Source organism: Triticum urartu, chromosome 2A (assembly GCF_056163025.1).
Source record: "Triticum urartu cultivar PI428250 chromosome 2A, HENAU_Tu73, whole genome shotgun sequence".
In the NCBI taxonomy this organism is placed as follows: Eukaryota; Viridiplantae; Streptophyta; class Magnoliopsida; order Poales; family Poaceae; genus Triticum; species Triticum urartu.
Genome location: NC_141874.1, coordinates 745,352,570 through 745,372,581, shown reverse-complemented (window position 1 = coordinate 745,372,581; position 20,012 = coordinate 745,352,570). Strand labels below are relative to the sequence as shown.

Genomic DNA, 20,012 nt, shown 5'->3' with positions numbered 1-20,012 from the left:
GAGTATCATGGGGAGACCGCAACCAAATATGTCTCCCCTGAGGAAGAGTAGTACCAAACCTAGCTATCTTATGAGCTTCATGATTTGTAGCTCGAAATTCATGCACAAAATTGCATGAAAAAAAGGGTGGTTCTCTTTGCTTTATCTTCCCAATGATCCCTCTGAAAGCGCCTCCAAAATTGACCCATATTCCGTTCACCACTTATGTGCAGTCAGATGCGATATGAAGGTGTTTCAAGTTTAAATCTTCTGCAAGTGATAACGCTTCCCTACACGCTATTGCTTCTAGAGTGGATGCATCAAGCAAACCTTGGATCACAAGCACTGGAGAGCCCAGGTAAGAATCATCTCTGTCTCAACAAATAGCCACCGCGGTGTCATAGTTATGATTAGAAGATACACACGCATCGACATTCATCTTGACAAAACCCGCTGGAGGAGGGATCCACCTATTCCTTCTATCAACCAAAGATGGAGCTGGTTGTCGTGTAGTTTCTCTTATATGATCTAATTCTGCAATAAACCTCGTGATAAAAAGGTGAGTAGATAGCAAACTTTGTTGGATGCCCTCATGAATAAGTTTCCTTCTTACCGTCCAAATTGTCCACATTGTTATTGTCACCCTTGTGATCTCGTCATGTGGAAGAACTTCCATCATGGAGAAAACCAATTTCTCGCTAAAGGTTCAATAGTCGCTATCATATGCTCCAGCAACAATGGATCGACTAGCGCCCACACACAGTGTGCCATAGTGCACTCGATTAGGCTATGTCTCCACGAATCGGGCTTCCCGCACACGCTGTAGTTGTCATCAATAGACATGTTTCGATGCTTGCAGGCGTCCTTTATGGGCAGGGAATGCCGCGCAAGCCTCCATAAGAACATCCTGAGCTTCGTTGGGACGGTGACATGTCATAATGTGTCCCACAATTTTTTGTAGCAGACGTATTAGACAACCCAGTCCGTCCCTCAAGCCAATCCTCTCCGCGTCTCTTCGTTTCCATCACCATCCTGTAGCATGAGCGCACTGTAAAGTGCCCGGACTTCTCAAAGTTCCATGACCAGAAGTCATCTACATTGCGTGTACATACCGGGGTTTGTAATATCGTCATCGCATCATATGATAGCTAGAAAGACTTGGCCAATGAGTTCAGAATCCCATCTAGCTTCTTGAGCGTGAATTAGTTCCTAACCATTAGTGGTGGATCAGCTACCCGGGATATAATAGGACGCATGTTCCCCATTCTCAGGATGTTGTGTGTTCGATACACTCTCGGAGCTCTTTTTTTTGCCGATTTAAAACAGAAAAAAAAAGCCAGATGGGGCGGCCCAGCGCGAGGTGCTTCAGGCGAAGCGCCCGTTTGTAAAATACACAGTAACGGGTGCCTGAAGCGCCAAATAGGATCCACCAAGACAGAGTTGGAGAGGGTTTGCCTTGGCATCCGGGTGAACCTGGCCGCAGGAACCCCATCCAAGGGCTAAAATTGGAAGGATACATAGTCTAGCTTGGCTTCTCCTTCCCAGTTGTCAGATACTCCTGAGTTGAGATTTAAGCATTTTTCTAGTGAAAAAACGATTTTATGCTCTTTGGAATTAAATAAGCACATGATTTTTTCCGGGTGATAATGCCAACCTTCATCAACATCACCAGCGCTTGGCTACGTTCGTGCTTGTCGGTGGTTGTCGGCGGGGAAGCTTCGAGATGAAGATGTGTCGGTCGCTTATTGTTGTTGTTGCTAACGCTTGGCCCTCTATATGCCCTCTCACCGCGTGGTTGAGTGGCACGTGTAAGCTGGGGCATTATTGTAATTTGCCCTCTGCTGGGACTGTAATCAGTACTTCTAAATCAATGATAGGTCTTTAAATTAATAAAAAAACTATGGAGGAATATATTCAGAAAAAAATATAAAAACACTAGGGAGGAACCTCCACTTTGTAATTGGGCAGTTGTTAGGATATGCCTAACCGTATCCCTTATAACCTTCGCCTCTCTTGTAGTCATCACATCCCTTATAACCTTTGCCTTCTCTTGGTTGTCAGCGGGCATATCCTGGCTATATGTGGTAGAAGTGGACGCCTGCCTTGCCGCGTCGTTTTATAATCGCCAGCATTTTTTTATCATGCATGAAGCGGCGTTATATTAACATTGGAGGTCCAAAACATGTCATAAGTTTAGCTAAGTTGAACCTTCGTCAACATCACCAGTGCTTGGCTATATTCGTGCTTGGCCGTGGTTGCCGGCGGGGAAGCTTCGAGGTGAAGATGTGTCGTTCGCTTATCGCTGTTGTTGAGTGGCACGTGTAATTTGCCCCCTACTGGGATTGTAATCACTTCTTCTAAAATCGCAGGTCTTTAGTAAATTAATAAAAAAAACTATGGAGGAATATACTCGGAAAAAATATTTTAAAAAAACACTATGAAGGAATCTCCACTTTGTAATTGGCCAGTTGTTATGATATGCCAAACCGTATCCCTTATAACCTTCGTCTCTCTTGGTTGTCAAAGGGCATATCCTGGCTATATATATGTAGCAGAAGTGGACGCCCGCCTTGCCGTTTTATTTTGCCGCCTTACTTTTTCTTTTATCTTGCAATGGAGCGGCGTTATATTAACACTGGAGGTCCAAAACATGTCATAAGTTTAGCTAAGCTGACTCTCTTATGCTCCCAAAAAAACAGGTTCTGTAACTATTCCCAGGTACAATAAGAAGAGAATAGAAATGCCTTGAACCGGATGGTGTCAGGTACACAGCGTACTCCCTCTGTATCAAAGTATAAGACGTTTTTTGACACTACGATACAGAGGGAGTAAATAGCAACACTAGACCCGAGTGGCATAAATATTACAACATTCAGGGAAATAATTTGGCCATGTACACACAAACTGATGATAAAGGAAACAACATGTGGTCATATACTTCCTTTAGAATTGATGATATAGGAAGCAATGTGTTCAGGGAAATATACATGTGCTAATTTGTGCAGAAATATACCTTCTTCTAGCATCCATGCATTCCTAGTGTATAAAATTACAATTTGAGTACCATAACATCTGAGCAAACACATAACAAGCTGAGTGCCACGAAAAGGCATCATGACATGACCATACAGAAAAGTTGAACAGCTTCAGGGATGCTACCCCTGAAAATCGCTAAACAGGCAACCACCAAACACTACCCAACACAGTCTATCTATCTTCCCAACACAATAACGAAAAGGGACCAAGCAACGGCGACTTGAATCTTGCAGGAACCGAGGTCGCACACGCCGTGGCTCGTGCCGTAGTTCTCCGGCTTGAACTCAGCTGTACCCCGCGCAAGGAAACCGGACAGAGAGGCATCCACAGCAACCGTCAGTTTCTCTCTTAGATCTACAGAAACAACCCGCCTTGAGAGCTCGATCGCGCCGTCCGAACCGACGGGCAGTTCTCTGTCTCCAGAACGAAGCAAGACGATCTCCCCGTCTACGCCGGAGGTGAGGGCGACAACCTGTCCTCGGTGGTTCTCCGGCCATGACCCGTCGACGATCTTGACGCTGATGGTGGCCTCGACCGAGCGCGGCCGCAGCGCCACTTCGTACTCGAGCGTGCAGCGGTTGTGGGGGATGGACATGGAGAGCTTGCGTGCACAAGCATTCCCATCGCCGTAGTAGAAGACACCAAAAGCCAGCATTTCGTCCTCGGACTCCCCTTTTCCCTTCACTTTTAGCTGGAATTCGAACGTGATCGGATCGAGGAACACTACCCCGCGGGATGGGCCTGTTAACAGCAAGAATGGATCCTGCAACACAGGCATTACCTGGTGATTAATCAACTGACAGACTTGTAGAAATATGTCTTGTTGTTTCCAACAAGCAGAGATGCAACCAGCATATTATGTTAATCAAAGGTTGATCCAAAAGGATGTTTATTTGTTCGATTGCTTAGTTGTTCAAGGTTGAAATTAGATAAACATAGAGGTTGGTCAGCGTAAACATTGAATGAGAAGTACATCTACAATTGCACAGTAGATTAAGAGGCCAGGTAGTACTAGCAGCAGCAAGAGATTGTTGACAAAGCAGGTAAAAACAGAGAAAATTAGGTGGTACTCACGTTTTGCGTGAGGGTTTGGCAGTTATCCCTTGCGCACCTAAAGAGATAGTTGCGATTGCGATCCATCGAGTCTCTGGTGGTGACATAGCCATGGACATGCAGTGGCCACTTGAGACCATCTGTTGGGGCCCTGACCCTGATGGAGAAGATCTGCACGGTCTGTTCTCTGAAAAGGTATTCCGGGGTGGGCGGTTCGGATGTGTAGCACATGGGACCGATACCCGCTGCGAGAAGACAAATTAAGTTAGTGATGAATACTTGCTGTACAAATAAAGATACAGGTAGACACTTAGACAATGGTACTGGCATGTTATTGGAAAACAGTAACAGACAACACTAAGTAGCAGCATACACCAGAAAATAGATATGAATGTCATCCATGTTCTTATCTATGGCTGAGTTGGCTTTTCTATACATAAGTAATCAGTTATCGAAAACGGACCATACAGCCAGATGAATAGGAAAAGACTGGAACTAGGATCTTTACCAGCCTTGTTCCGTGTATGCAATCAGATGGAAAAGAAAAACAGGCATACAGTTTTAGTAACTATTGTCCCAGCAATTATGCAGTGCAAAGGTCTCTGATCAATGGTTTGGATTCGTGGCTGTGGCATCCAATCTAATCTAACAAGGGCAACAACAAAACAGCTTTAATTTGACCAGCGGTCCAGTTTCAGTAACTATGTTCCTAGGCTATCATAGCAATTTTATGCAGTGCAAAGGGTCTGTGGTCAATGGGTTGAATTTGTGGTTGTGGCATTGAATCTAGAGATCTAACAACAGCAACAACAAAACAGATTTAATCTCACCAGCACTCTAGTTTCAGTAACTATATATGATCCTAGCAATATGCAGTGCAAAGGGTCTGTGACCTACGCATAGGATTTGTGGCTGTGGCATGTAATCCAATCCAATGTAACAACATCAGCAACAAAATTGCTTCAATTTCCAGCGTCGATAGATCGGGTCATTCCCTTGTGTGATTGATCCTTACACTAACTGAACATGTAAGGCGTGGCACTAGAAAAATCAGGCGCAAGTAGAGGGTTTCTTCTCACTTCCGTCGTCGAAGGAGCCGAAATTGCCGGCCCATCTCCTCTCCCAGACCCGACGGTGCACGGCGATCGCGTCCTCCTCCTTGTAATCCCCCGCCACCGGCGCCGAGCTCCGGGCCGGAGGCGGCCGCTTTTCCCCGTCGCGGGGAGGCGGGCGCTTCCTCCTCAGGGCCGCCTTGCGCTTCACTTGACCCCTCTGCGACGGAGCGGCCGTGCGTTTGCCTTGCCGCCGCCGCCGACGACGACGGCGGCCTCCTCTTCCCCGGCCGCGGCCCCGCGGACTGGGCTTCCTAGCCCTGCCTCGCCGGCGCCTTCGATCCTCGGCTCCGCGAATCCGACGCGCTTCGTCTCCGTCCCCATCCCCACCTCCGCCGCGACGCCGCTCAGTCACAGCCCACCAGTCCGCCACCCTGCCAGGCTTCACACCCACGCTCACACAAATAGTCCGTGCGTGTCCGTTTGCGTTGCCTAACACGCGGACTTAAACTCAAAATTGGTCCGCTCGGTGTTCGTCTGTATGCATTTTCGATCCATATTTGCGTCTGATTTACGTTCACACAGGCATAAAACAGTCCAGACAGACACGCCACACGTCCACTCGGTGTCCGCCTCGGGCTCGCATGCCAGCCACCCAACTACCCACTCTGCCGAAGTGAATGCAAGCATGCCAGGGGGTCCGGCCTTATCCACTTCTAATTTGGCCACATAGCAGTGTCTAGATACCTTCGGAATCCTCGTCCTTTTTTAATGCAAGCATACCAGTGGGTCCGGCTGATGAAGCCATGTACCTAGGGTAGGGTCATGGACTTGTCCTAACTGCCCTACCAAGGACATCCCTAGAAGAAATCACCTTTCAATCGACTTAGAGGTGTTCCACTCGACAGATTCAAAGACACTCGACCACGAAGCTATCACTCGACCACGAAGCCAACCACTCGACTGCCAGGAGATCTAAAGTCACTCCACAAGCAAACGGTCGGTCATTAAGTAGCTTTTATGGTCATCATAGCACTTTATTAGAGGCGTTACCAGTAACGCCCAGCCTTAATGTACTTTAAACCCTGCATAACTGAGGGCCGGAGGGGTCTGGCGAACTCTATATAAGCCACCCCCCTCCTCAGTGTAAAGGGTTCGCACCCCTGTAACTCATACACACATAACCCAGTCGACCGCCTCCGGACTCCGAGACGTAGGGCTGTTACTTCCTCTGAGAAGGGCCTGAACTCGTAAGCCTCGTGTGCTTACAACTTCTCCATAGCTAAGATCTAGCCTATCCATACATACCCCCATACATTACTGTCAGAGTTAGAACCACGACAGTTGGCGCCCACCGTGGGGCTGGAGTCTTAGCGCCTAGTTGGAGAAGTTGCGATTTTTTCCGATCCCCTTGATCATGGTTTCGGGCGGAGTTTTGGTGGAGGGCCGCGAGATCCGTCTCGGCGCGCTCACGTTCATCGCCGACGACTCCGCTTAGCTTCAGGAGGCTCCACTTGACGTCGACGCGCTCCCTGTCCGCGGGGCGACGCACTTTCACGCATGCGTCCGTGGTGTCCTCCTGCGACAGCCGTCGACCCAGTATCGGTCGGCTCCTGTGGCGTCCTCCCTCCCTGTCTCCCGCCGGCGCAAGCGCTCCGGTCGGTCGAGGCTTCAGAGGTGGGTGAGGCATGCGGTGGCCCGCCAGTCGGCCACCCCACAAGTCGCGGCGATCGAGCCCGACGAATCCCTCTACGGCCTGTTCGACCCGTCGACTGGCTCCGCAGAGACCGCGTCCGAATGCGACAGCAGTGACCCAGCGGCGGAGGTTTTGGTAATCGATGGACCACGCAGTCCTCCCGGTTTTCCCCGCACCGACGGAGGCGCGGGCGGAGGCGACCCGTCACATCCCCATGAGGAGTATCTCCCCGAGCCTCTCACGTCGCTGCAGAGAGAGGAACTTCGTCGCCGGAACATGGATGCACTTCACACTCCTATCGTTGGAGAAACCCCCGAGGCCCGTGCCTTGGAGGACGCGCGCTTGGCTAACTTGGTTGAGCGCACTTGACTGGAGAACCTCCAGCGAGCACTCGACGAGCGAGCGCGTCAACGGGTTCCAGAATCCAGTCGACGTCAGCTCTTTCCGCCCCCGCAGGTATATCGAACTCCGATTCAGAATTTAGCAGCTGCAGCCCGTATAGCAGAGTGCCAGAGTCAATTCAGCCCTCCCAGTCAGAGGCTGGCAGAGGCCTGTTGCAGATCAGAGCATTACTCCGGGCAGCAGGAGACCAGAATTCCGCTGTTTCTCAGTCGCGGAACAGGATCCATAGCCGATCCATTGCAGCAGACACAGTACAGTCGGCTCACAGCCCAAGATCGCCCCCGAGGCGTGAGGGACGTGGAGACCGGCGTGATCAGCACAGGAACCGTGAGCAGTATGATCACCGATTCGATCGTGATGATCGACGTCGAGTGCTCACCCCTCCCCCGAGGAGTGGATCATATGTGCCTCGACAGCAGGATGACAGACGCCCTCATAGTGTTAGGCGGAGGATTCCAGTCGACCCCAGGGAACTAGGCTTTGATGCGAGATCCATTCTTGTTCAAGGTTTGGTCGACAGGAACAGAGCTCACCGAGAAGGCCATGACAGAGATGCGCCTACCAATAGCAGAGTACATGTTTCAGGGCAGGAGTGTTTCAGTCGAGCCATCAGAGCCGCTGTGATTCCTCCCAACTTCAGGTTGGCGACTGGAGTCAGTAAGTTCACCAGAGAGTCCAAGCCCGATACTTGGCTTGAAGACTACCGAGTGGCTGTCCAGATTGGCGGTGGCAATGATGAGGTAGCCATGAAGCACCTGCCTCTCATGTTAGAGGGCTCGGCCAGAGCGTGGCTGAATCAGTTAGCACCCAGCAGCATTTACACTTGGGAAGATCTCGCCCGAGTGTTTGTCACAACATTTGAAGGAACATGCAAGCGACCTGCAGGTCTTACGGAACTGCGGTCTTGCGTGCAGAAGCCGAATGAAACTCTGAGGGATTACATTCAGAGATGGATCACATTGCATCACACAGTTGAAAATGTACCAGATCATCAAGCAGTCTGTGCCTTTAAAGAAGGCGTCAAGTACAGAGAGTTGAATCTGAAATTCGGTCGAACCGGAGAGATGTCTCTGAATCGGATGATGGAGATTGCCACCAAGTACGCTAATGGTGAAGATGAGGATTGACTCTGGAGTGGCAAGCACAAGTCAGTCGCCCAGGAAACCGGAGGAGGAAATTCCAATCGGAAACAGAAGCGGAAAGCCGAGCCAGCTGCTCCTGGGGAGGCCCTGGCCGTAACCCAAGGAAAGTTTAAGGGGAAACCCAAGGGACCTTGGAACCCCAAGAAAGTTAAAGACCAAGATGGAAATGATGTGTTGGATCTGCCGTGTCACATCCACACCAAGAAAGATGAAGAGGGTAAACTCATTTACCCGAAACATACCACTCGACAGTGTCGGCTCTTGATCCAGCAGTTCCAGGGCAAACAGTCCAAAGATAAAGATAAAGAGTCGGATAAAGTTGAGGACAAAGAAGATAGTGATGGATACCCCCAGGTCAATTCCACCCTGATGATTTTTGCTGATGTTGAAAGCAAAAGCCGACTGAAAGTTATCAACCGTGAGGTGAATATGGTTGCTCCGGCAACACCCAGTTATCTGAAGTGGTCTCAGACTGCCATCACATTCGACCAGTCCGATCACCCCACGCACATTGCCACCCTTGGGAGGCAAGCTTTGGTGGTCGACCCAGTTGTCGAAGGCACTCGACTGACCAAAGTCCTGATGGATGGTGGCAGTGGTTTGAATATACTGTATGCAGAAACGTTGAAAGGGATGGGCATTCCGATGTCCAAACTCAGTTCCAGCAACATGAGCTTCCACGGAGTCATTCCTGGGAAGAAGGCTGAGTCACTCGGCCAAATTGCTCTTTATGTGGTTTTCGATGATTCCAAGAATTACCGCAAAGAAAAGTTGACATTCGAGGTTGTGGATTTTCAGAGTGCTTATCACGCCATATTGGGCAGGCCAGCTTATGCACGCTTCATGGCTCGACCATGTTATGTGTATCTCAAATTGAAAATGCCCGGTCCCAGAGGTGTGATCACTGTTACGGGCAATCGGAAGAAGGCAGAAGAGTGTTTTCAGAAAGGTTCAAAGATTGCAGATGCTCAGATGGCAGTGGTCGAGCTGCAGGAGTATCAGAAGACTGCAGATCCGAGTGATTTGTTACGAGCCAAGAAGCCCGCTTCAGAATCCGCTTTTCAGTCGTCTGGTGAAACGAAGCCGGTTCATATTCACCCGACCGATCCCAATGCTGCTCCGACTCATATCTCAACAACACTCGACTCCAAATAGGAAGAAGCACTCATCCAGTTCCTCCGTGAGAACTGGGACATCTTCGCATGGAAGCCTTCTGACATGCCAGGTGTTCCCAGGGGGCTGGCTGAGCACCGCCTACGAGTCGACCCAAAAGTGAAACCTGTCAAAGAACATCTCCGACGGTCCGCCATCCAGAAGAGAAAGGCTATTGGCGAGGAGGTGGCTCGGCTCTTAGCAGCGGAGTTCATCCGAGAGATTTACCACTCCGAGTGGCTCGCCAACGTGGTCATGGTCCCCAAGAAGGACAAGTCACTTCGCATGTGCATTGACTTTAAGCATATCAATCGGGCCTGCCCGAAAGATCATTTTCCTCTCCCCGCATCGATCAGATAGTCGACTCGACTGCGGGGTGTGAGCGATTGTCTTTTTTAGACGCCTATTCCGGGTACCATCAGATCCGTCTGTACGGGCCTGACGAGATCAAAACATCTTTCATCACTCCATTCGGGTGCTTCTGTTATGTAACCATGCCATTCGGCCTCAAGAATGCCGGAGCCACGTTCATGAGGATGATTCAGAAGTGTTTGCTCACTCAAATCAGTCGGAATGTGGAAGCATACATGGATGATATTGTGGTCAAGTCACGGAAGGGTTCCGACCTGCTGACTGACCTTGCTGAAACCTTTGCCAACCTCAGGAGGTATGATATCAAGCTCAATCCATCAAAGTGCACATTCGGAGTTCCCGGTGGAAAGTTACTCGGTTTTCTCGTTTCTGAACGGGGAATCGATGCCAATCCTGAAAAGGTTGGGACTATACTCCGGATGAAACGTCCTGTGCACGTGCACGACGTCCAGAAGCTTACAGGTTGCTTGGCCGCTCTAAGTCGGTTCATCTCTCGTCTCGGTGAAAAGGCGTTGCCTCTTTACCGACTGATGAAGAAGTCTGACAAGTTCGAGTGGACTCCAGAAGCTGATGCAGCGTTTGCAGAGCTCAAAGCTCTGCTCTCCACCCAGTCGGTGCTTGCTGCCCCAATCAGCAAGGAGCCTTTGCTGCTTTACATTGCAGCCACGGGACAAGTCGTCAGTACAGTACTTACGGTCGAGCGGGAAGAAGAAGGAAAGGCCTTCAAGGTTCAGCGCCCAGTATATTATGTTTCTGAAGTTTTGACTCCATCAAAGCAAAGATATCCTCATTACTAGAAGCTTGTATATGGGATTTATATGACCACGAAGAAGGTTGCACATTACTTCTCTGACCATTCCATCACAGTCGTCATCGACGCTCCATTGTCAGAGATTTTGCACAACAGAGATGCAACTGGTTGATTGGCAAAATGGGCGATTGAACTCCTTCCCCTAGATATCAAGTTTGAGGCAAAGAAGGCTATCAAGTCCCAAGCAATAGCAGATTTCGTCGCCGAGTGGATCGAACAGCAACTACCGACTCAAATTCACTCGGAGCACTGGACCATGTTCTTCGATGGGTCTAAGATGCTGAATGGTTCCGGTGCTGGGGTAGTATTGGTTTCCCCCCGAGGAGATAAGCTCAGATATGTTCTCCAGATCCACTTCGATTCCTCCAATAACGAAGCAGAATATGAAGCACTTTTGTATGGGTTGCGCATGGCCATTTCACTCGGCGTCCGTCGCCTCATGGTCTATGGCGACTCAGATTTGGTGGTTAATCAGGTGATGAAGGAGTGGGACGTCAGAAGTCCAGCCATGACTGGTTATTGCAATGCAGTGAGAAAGTTAGAGAAGAAATTCGAGGGGTTAGAGCTTCATCACATACCCCGACTGAAAAATCAAGCAGCTGATGATTTGGCAAAAATAGGTTCCAAGAGAGAAGCCATTCCCAGCAATGTGTTTTTGGAACACATCCACTCGCCGTCAGTTCAAGAAGATCCTTTTACTGATGAAACCCTGCAGCCAAAGAGTGCCACGGATCCGACTGAAGTCGAAATTCCAGCAGTGGTCGACCTAATCATGGAAGTCTTGGTAATCACACACGACTGGACGGTACCGTACATCACGTATATCCTAAGGAAAGAACTCCCGGAGGACGAGGAAGAGGCTCGACAGATCGTCCGTCGATCCAAAGCCTTTACAGTCATAAAGGGACAGTTGTATAGAGAAAGCGCGACCGGAGTCAGTCAGAAGTGTATAACACCAGAAGAAGGTCAAATAATCCTTGATGATATCCACTCGGGGACCTGTGGTCACCATGCGTCCTCTCGGACCATCGTGGCTAAAGCATACCGAGCGGGATTTTACTGGCCAAGAGCAAATGAAATGGCGAAAGAGATAGTCGACAAGTGCGAAGGATGCCAGTTCTACTCCAATATGTCGCACAAACCTGCATCAGCCCTGAAGACCATTCCACTTGTCTGGCCCTTCGCTGTTTGGGGATTGGATATGGTTGGACCGCTGAGAACGGGCAGGAGCGGTTTCACACATGTACTAGTGGCAGTCGACAAGTTCACCAAATGGATTGAAGCTAAGCCTATCAAGAATCTTGATGCTTGCACTGCTATCAGTTTCATCAGAGAGTTGATATTCAGATATGGAGTTCCACATAGAATCATCACTGACAATGGGTCAAACTTTGATTTAGACAAGTTCAGAGCTTTTTGCGCCTCTCAAGGCACACGAGTCGACTACGCTTCAGTCGCTCACCCCCAGTCGAATGGACAAGCGGAGAGAGCAAACGGCTTAATTCTCAAAGGACTGAAACCCCGACTGATGCACGATCTCAAGCACGCAACAGGTGCATGGGTCGACGAGCTTCCATCAGTTCTTTGGGGATTGAGGACTACCCCGAATCGGTCGACTGGAAGAACCCCGTTCTTTCTGGTCTACGGAGCGGAGGCAGTCTTGCCGAGTGATCTGCTTCACAATGCACCTCGAGTCGAGCTCTACTCTGAAGAAGAAGCAGAACAAGCCCGGCAAGACGCAGTCGACCTCCTGGAAGAAGAAAGAGAAATGGCTATGATTCGATCGACCATTTATCAGCAAGACTTGCGTCGATTCCATGCCAGAAATGTGAAGAGTCGAGCCTTCCAAGAAGGAGATTTGGTCCTCCGAGTGGATCAACAAAAGCCACACAAGCTCGCTCCTACTTGGGAAGGTCCCTTCATCGTTACCAGAGTCCTCCACAATGGAGCGTATCACCTTTACAATGTCGATCGCCAGATTGATGAGCCACGAGCTTGGAATGCGGAGTTGCTCCGCCCCTTTTATACTTGAATTCTCACTCGGATGAGATGTAATAAGAAAAACTTCCGTAGTTTATTTATCAAAGACAAGAGCGTTATAATTTTCCCAGTGATTATTATTGTTTTTGTTTGCGTGAGAAATCCCCCAGTGGGTGGCTTAGCTGCGAATCCGCTTCGCCTAAGTTTGTAAAAAAAATTCCTACCGAGTGATGAGCCAGCCTCTCACTCGGAGGCTTAGCTGCGAACCTGTTTCGCCTAAGTGTTTGAAAATCCTACTGAGTGATGAGCCAGCCTCTCACTCGGAGGCTTAGCTGCGAACCTGTTTCGCGTAAGTGTTTTAAAATCCTACCGAGTTATGAGCCAGCCTCTCACTCGGAGGCTTAGCTGCGAACCTGTTTCGCCTAAGTATTTGAAAATCCTACCGAGTGGTGAGCCAGCCTCCCACTCGGGGGCTTAGCTGCAGTCCAGTACTCGCCTAAGTATTTGAAAATCCTACCGAGTGGAGAGCCAGCCTCCCACTCGGGGGCTTAGCTGCAGTCCAGTACTCACCTAAGTGTTTAAAATCCTACCGAGTGGAGAGCAAACCTCTCACTCGGGGGCTTAGCTGCAGTCCAGTACTCGCCTAAGTGTTTAAAATCCTACCGAGTGGAGAGCAAACCTCCCACTCGGGGGCTTAGCTGCAGTCCAGTACTCGCCTAAGTGTTTAAAATCCCACCGAGTGGAGAGCAAACCTCCCACTCGGAGGCTTAGCTGCAGTCCAGTACTCGCCTAAGTGTTTAAAATCCTACCGAGTGGAGAGCAAACCTCCCACTCGGGGGCTTAGCTGCAGTCCGGTACTCGCCTAAGTGCTTAAAATCCTACCAAGTGGAGAGCAAACCTCCCACTCGGGGGCTTAGCTGCAGTCCAGTACTCGCCTAAGTGTTTAAAATCCTACCGAGCGGAGAGCAAACCTCCCACTCGGGGGCTTAGCTGCAGTCCAGTACTCGCCTAAGTGTTTAAAATCCTACCGAGTGGAGAGCAAACCTCCCACTCGGGGGCTTAGCTGCAGTCCAGTACTCGCCTAAGTGCTTAAAATCCTACCGAGTGGAGAGCAAACCTCCCACTCGGGGGCTTAGCTGCAGTCCAGTACTCGCCTAAGTGTTTAAAATCCTACCAAGTGGAGAGCAAACTGTTGGGGAACGTTGCAGAAAATAAAAAAATTTCCTACGGTTTCACCAAGATCCATCTATGAGTTCATCTAGCAACGAGTATTCAGATTGCATCTACATACCTTTGTAGATCGCGAGCGGAAGCGTTCAAAGAACGGGGATGGGGGAGTCGTACTCGACATGATCCAAATCACCGGAGATCCTAGCGCCGAACGGACGGCACCTCCGCGTTCAACACACGTACAGTCAGCGTGACGTCTCCTCCTTCTTGATCCAGCAAGGGGGAAGGAGAGGTTGAGGAAGATGGCTCCAGCAGCAGCACGACGACGTGGTGGTGGTGGAGCAGCAGTACTCCGGCAGGGCTTCGCCAAGCTCGTGACGGAGGAGGAGAGGTGTTGGGGAGGGGAGGGGCTGCGCCTTGGATGTGTCCAGCAGCCCTCCCCTCGCCCCTCTATTTATAGGGGAAGGGAGAAGGGGGGCCGGCCCCTCTAGATGAGATCTAGAGGGGGGCGGCGGCCAAGGGGAGGGGGCTTGCCCCCCAAGCAAGGGGGGCGCCCCCCTCAGGGTTTCCCCCAACCCTAGGCGCATGGGCCCTAGGGGGAGTGGCGCCCCAGACCACTTTGGGCTGGATCCCTTCCTCATACAACCCATAAGGCCCTCCGGGAGAGGTGGCCCCTCCCGGTGGACCCCCGGAACCCCTCCGGTGGCCCCGGTACAATACCGATATGCCCCCAAACCTTTCCTGTGACCGTATGACAACTTCCCATATATAAATCTTTACCTCCAGACTATTCGGGAACTCCTCATGACGTCCGAGATCTCATCCGGGACTCCGAACAACATTCGGTAATCACATATAAGTCTTCCTAATAACCCTAGCGTCACCGAACCTTAAGTGTGTAGACCCTACGGGTTCGGGAGACACGCAGACATGACCGAGACGACTCTCCGGTCAATAACCAACAGCGGGATCTGTATACCCATGTTGGCTCCCACATGCTCCTCGATGATCTCATCGGATGAACCATGATGTCGAGGATTCAATCAACCCCGTATACAATTCCCTTTGTCAATCGGCATGTTACTTGCCCGAGATTCGATCGTCGGTATCCCAATACCTCGTTCAATCTTGTTACCGGCAAGTCACTTTACTCATACCGTAATGCATGATCCCGTGATCAAACACTTTGATCACATTGAGCTCATTATGATGATGCATTACCGAGTGGGCCCAGTGATACCTCTCCGTCATACGGAGTGACAAATCCCAGTCTCGATCCGTGTCAACCCAACAGATACTTTCGGAGATACCCGTAGTATACCTTTATAGTCACCCAGTTACGTTGTGACGTTTGGCATACCCAAAGCACTCCTACGGTATCCGGGAGTTACACGATCTCATGGTCTAAGGAAAAGATACTTGACATTGGAAAAGCTCTAGCAAACGAACTATACGATCTTTGTGCTATGCTTAGGATTGGGTCTTGTCCATCACATCATTCTCCTAATGATGTGATCTCGTTATCAATGACATCCAATGTCCATAGTCAGGAAACCATGACTATCTGTTGATCAACGAGCTAGTCAACTAGAGGCTTACTAGGGACATGTTGGTGTCTATATATTCACACATGCATTACGATTTCCGGATAACACAATTATAGCATGAATAAAAGACAATTATCATGAACAAGCAAATATAATAATAATGCTTTTATTATTGCCTCTAGGGCATATTTCCAACAGTCTCCCACTTGCACTAGAGTCAATAATCTAGTTACATTGTGATGAATCGAACACCCATAGAGTTCTGGTGTTGATCATGTTTTGCTCTAGGGAGAGGTTTAGTCAACGGATCTGCGACATTCAGATCCATATGCACTTTGCAAATTTCTATGTCTCCATCTTGAACATTTTCACGAATGGAGTTGAAGCGACGCTTGATGTGCCTGGTCTTCTTGTGAAACCCGGGCTCCTTGGCAAGTGCAATAGCTCCAGTGTTGTCACAGAAGAGTTTGATCGGCCCCGACGCATTGGGTATGACTCCTAGGTCGGTGATGAACTCCTTCACCCAAATTGCTTCATGCGCTGCCTCCGAGGCTGCCATGTACTCCGCTTCACATGTAGATCCCGCCACGACGCTCTGCTTGCAGCTGCACCAGCTTACTGCTCCACCATTCAACATATACACGTATCCGGTTTGTGACTTAGAGTCATCCAGATCTGTGTCGAAGCTAGCGTCGACGTAACCCTTTACGACGAGCTCTTCATCACCTCCATAAACGAGAAACATGTCCTTAGTCCTTTTCAGGTACTTCAGGATATTCTTGACCGCTGTCCAGTGTTCCTTGCCGGGATTACTTTGGTACCTTCCTACCAAACTTACGGCAAGGTTTACATCAGGTCTGGTGCACAGCATGGCATACATAATAGACCCTATGGCTGAGGCATAGGGGATGACACTCATCTCTTCTATATCTTCTGCCGTGATCAGGCATTGAGTTGAGCTTAATTTCACACCTTGCAACACAGGCAAGAACCCCTTCTTGGACTGATCCATATTGAACTTCTTCAATATCTTTTCAAGGTATGTGCTTTGTGAAAGACCTATGAGGCGTCTTGATCTATCTCTATAGATCTTGATGCCTAATATATAAGCAGCTTCTCCAAGGTCCTTCATTGAAAAACTCTTATTCAAGTAGGCCTTAATGTTGTCCAAAAGTTCTATATCATTTCCCATCAAAAGTATGTCATCTACATATAATATGAGAAATGCTACAGAGCTCCCACTCACTTTCTTGTAAACGCAGGCTTCTCCGTAAGTCTGCATAAACCCAAACGCCTTGATCATCTCATCAAAGCGAATCTTCCAACTCCGAGATGCTTGCACCAGCCCATAAATGGATCGCTGGAGCTTGCATACCTTGTTAGCATTCTTAGGGTCGACAAAACCTTCCGGCTGCATCATATACAGTTCTTCCTTAAGATAACCGTTAAGGAATGCCGTTTTGACGTCCATTTGCCATATCTCATAATCATAGGAAGGCGGATCTGCAGTCGACGATGAAGGCCGGACGCTCGTGAGAGGCACAGCGAAGGACACAGAAGTCCGAGTGGTATTACCACCCTCTTGAACTATGGCCTCAGGCGCTGATGTGGTTTGTGGGGTCTTGCCAGCCGACGCCCTCCTATTCCTCCTCGCCCTCAGCGGCACTTCGTCATCATCATCAGGGAGGTCGATGATGTGAGGAGGAGCTATAAGAAAAATCCGAAGTTAAAGATGAAAAATCCAATCGACCGGAAGAGACCGTCAGTCGACCAAAAGTGGAACATCAGAAATTGTACCAGGATTGGAGGTAACAGCATCTTCCATCTCCTGGTCATCATCCTTGGCAGAAATCTCAGAGGTAGCAGCACTGCAAGTTTCGAAAACCAGTCGATCTATTCAATGAATCGACCAAGAGTCCATCCATGTTCAACAAAAGAAAACAAGTTCTATTGTTACCCGGAAATGGTGGGAACAGTCATCTTCATCTTAGGCAGGGCCTTTGGCGGTTTTGACGGCGTCGCTCGTGGATGCTTGGGAGCTTTTTCTGCCGGTGCTGGGGAAGAAGTCCGAGGGCGCTTTGACGACTGCCCAACAAGCATAGTCACCTTGCCACGTTCGCGCGAAGGATCGTGTGTGAGCTTGGATCGCCTCTCCGAGCGGGGAGGTTCAACCTCTTCCTCCTCCTCGTCACTGGAGTCGTCGTCATCATCCCCCTCCCCTTCACCGTCAGATTGCCACTCTTCTCCACTTTCGCCGCCGCTCGCCTCCCCCTCCTCGGCCTGCTCCTGTGCTCCGTTGGGCATTGAGTACATCTCAGTAATGACCTGGAAGACAGCAAACAAGACAAGAGTAAATCGACTGAATCAAAGAGAACAAAATGAAGAAAGCAAGGCTACAGTCAGAGATGCAAGATCAGACCTTGTCTACTTCGTATGATTGGTCGAGTGGAAGAATCCTCCTGGCTCCTCGGGGGTTGTCCTTGTTCCCTGTGATACTCGACAGCCACCCTTCCAGCATCTCGTCAGTGACCTCCTCCGGGTGAATCCGAGTGGTGTCTTCGAGACCCGAATACATCCACATCGGGTGGTCACGAGCTTGGAGTGGTTGGATGCGCCTCCGGAGGAAGACTTCTAACAAGTCCATGCCGGTCACCCCATCGCGGACAAGCTGAACCACTCGATCGACCAGCACTTTGACTTGCGCCCTTTCTTCTGGCGTCACTTTCAGAGAGGAAGGTTTTTCTGCTCGGTTCAGGGAGAAAGGGGGAAGCCCGGTCGACTGTCCTAGGGTCACCTGGTCTTTACAGTAAAACCAGGTCAACTGCCACCCGCGGACCGACTCGGGAAAAGTGATGGACGAAAAAGAGCTTTTACCCCTCATTTGGATTGCCAGGCCCCCGCACAACTGGATCACTTGCGTCCTTTCATCACTCGACTTGGCTTTCTTAACCGACTGGGAACGACAAGTGAAAATGTGCTTGAAGAGCCCCCAATGGGGGCGACAACCCAAGAAATTCTCGCACAAGGAAACAAAGGTAGCAAGGTACACAATAGAATTTGGAGTAAAGTGATGGAGCTGCGCTCCGAAGAAGTTCAAGAAACTCTGGAAGAAGGGATGAGGAGGCAGAGGAAATCCGCGATCAATGTGGGTAGTGAGGAGGATGCACTCACCCTCACGAGGCTGGGTTCGATCTCGCTCCCCGGGAGATGCGCAGATTCATGGAGAATGAATCCCCCCTCAACCAGATCATCAAGGTCATCTTGCCGAATCGCCGAAGGCATCCAATCGCCCTGGATCCAGTCCTTGGGCAGAGCGGACCTCGAAGAAGATCCGCCCCGACCGGACTTCTTCGCTTTCCCCTGCGCCGTCGCATTCTTCGCGCGCTCCAGAGCCGCCATCTTCTCCTTCACCATCGTCGCGGGTGAAGCTCGAACGGGCCGGCAGCACCGAGGCGAGAGAGGAGGTGGCGGAAGATTTTGCGAAGGAAGGGAAAAGTGAAGGCGCACTGTTCAAAAGCCCTGGGCCGGTAGCTTATATGGGGTCGCTTCCGAGTGACTGACCAGTGGGCCCAGGCAATCCTGCCAAATCCCGCAATAGTCGCACGCGCGATACGTGGCGAAAAAGGTGGCGCGGAGATCGAGGAGGCTCCGTTCTATCCCATCCAATTACTGCGGCCGCCTCCGTCCCGCGCGCTTCCCGAAATTCGAATCCCGCGAAATCCGCGGGCAGCAGAACAACTCGTCAGATGGAGGATCCCTCCCACGCAACCACTCGGGAGTCTTCAAGTAAAAGGATTCACTCGACTAAAGAAAACTAAGAATGGATCAAGGCGACTGAAAGAAGTTGATGACATCATCCATGACAATTGATCCAAAACAAGACGTTCGCATAGCACGAAGAATGGGTCGGAAGGATTCCCAACTCCTTCCCCACTCAAACCTCGATCCATTCGGGGCCTAATGATGAAGCCATGTACCTAGGGTAGGGTCATGGACCTGTCCTAACTGCCCTACCCAAGGACATTCCTAGAAGAAATCACCTTTCAATCGACTTGGAGGTGTTCCACTCGACAGATTCAAAGACACTCGACCACGAAGCTATCACCCGACCACGAAGCCAACCACTCGACTGCCAGGAGATCTAAAGTCACTCCACACGCAAACGGTCGGTCATTAAGTAGATTTTATGGTCATCATAGCACTTTATTAGAGGCGTTACCAGTAACGCCCAGCCTTAATGTACTTTAAACCCTGCATAACTGAGGGCCAGAGGGGTCTGGCGAACTCTATATAAGCCACCCCCCTCCTCAGTGTAAAGGGTTCGCACCCCTGTAACTCATACACACATAATCCAGTCGACCGCCTCCGGGCTCCGAGACGTAGGGCTGTTACTTCCTCTGAGAAGGGCCTGAACTCGTAAACCTCGTGTGCTTACAACTGCTCCATAGCTAAGATCTAGCCTATCCATACATACCCCCCTACATTACTGTCAGAGTTAGAACCACGACACCGGCCTCATCCACTTCTCCCATCTACATCTGGTCACCCTCACTCACTTGCCGGCAACAGAAAAACCTAGCTACTCGTGCGTCCGCCATGGGTTTCTTCAACAACAAAGGC

General features: G+C 50.1%; 2 protein-coding genes across 2 annotated transcripts; both read right to left on the bottom strand.

Moving 5' to 3' along the window:
* Positions 1-2,872: 2,872 nt before the first annotated feature.
* On the bottom strand, positions 2,873-5,282 carry LOC125538357 (uncharacterized). Its single transcript, XM_048701617.2, has 3 exons — positions 5,148-5,282; positions 4,090-4,313; positions 2,873-3,778 (listed from the first exon to the last, which is right to left on the bottom strand). The coding sequence occupies exons 2-3, from the start codon at positions 4,297-4,299 to the stop codon at positions 3,191-3,193; spliced, it is 798 nt and encodes a 265-aa protein (XP_048557574.2). The 5' UTR covers positions 4,300-4,313; positions 5,148-5,282; the 3' UTR covers positions 2,873-3,190.
* A 45-nt stretch (positions 5,283-5,327) lies between these two features.
* Positions 5,328-18,806, bottom strand: LOC147987601 (uncharacterized). Its single transcript, XM_087542448.1, has 6 exons — positions 18,564-18,806; positions 17,812-18,186; positions 17,350-17,717; positions 17,190-17,260; positions 16,868-17,099; positions 5,328-5,526 (listed from the first exon to the last, which is right to left on the bottom strand). The coding sequence occupies exons 1-6, from the start codon at positions 18,804-18,806 to the stop codon at positions 5,328-5,330; spliced, it is 1,488 nt and encodes a 495-aa protein (XP_087398574.1).
* Positions 18,807-20,012: the final 1,206 nt, after the last annotated feature.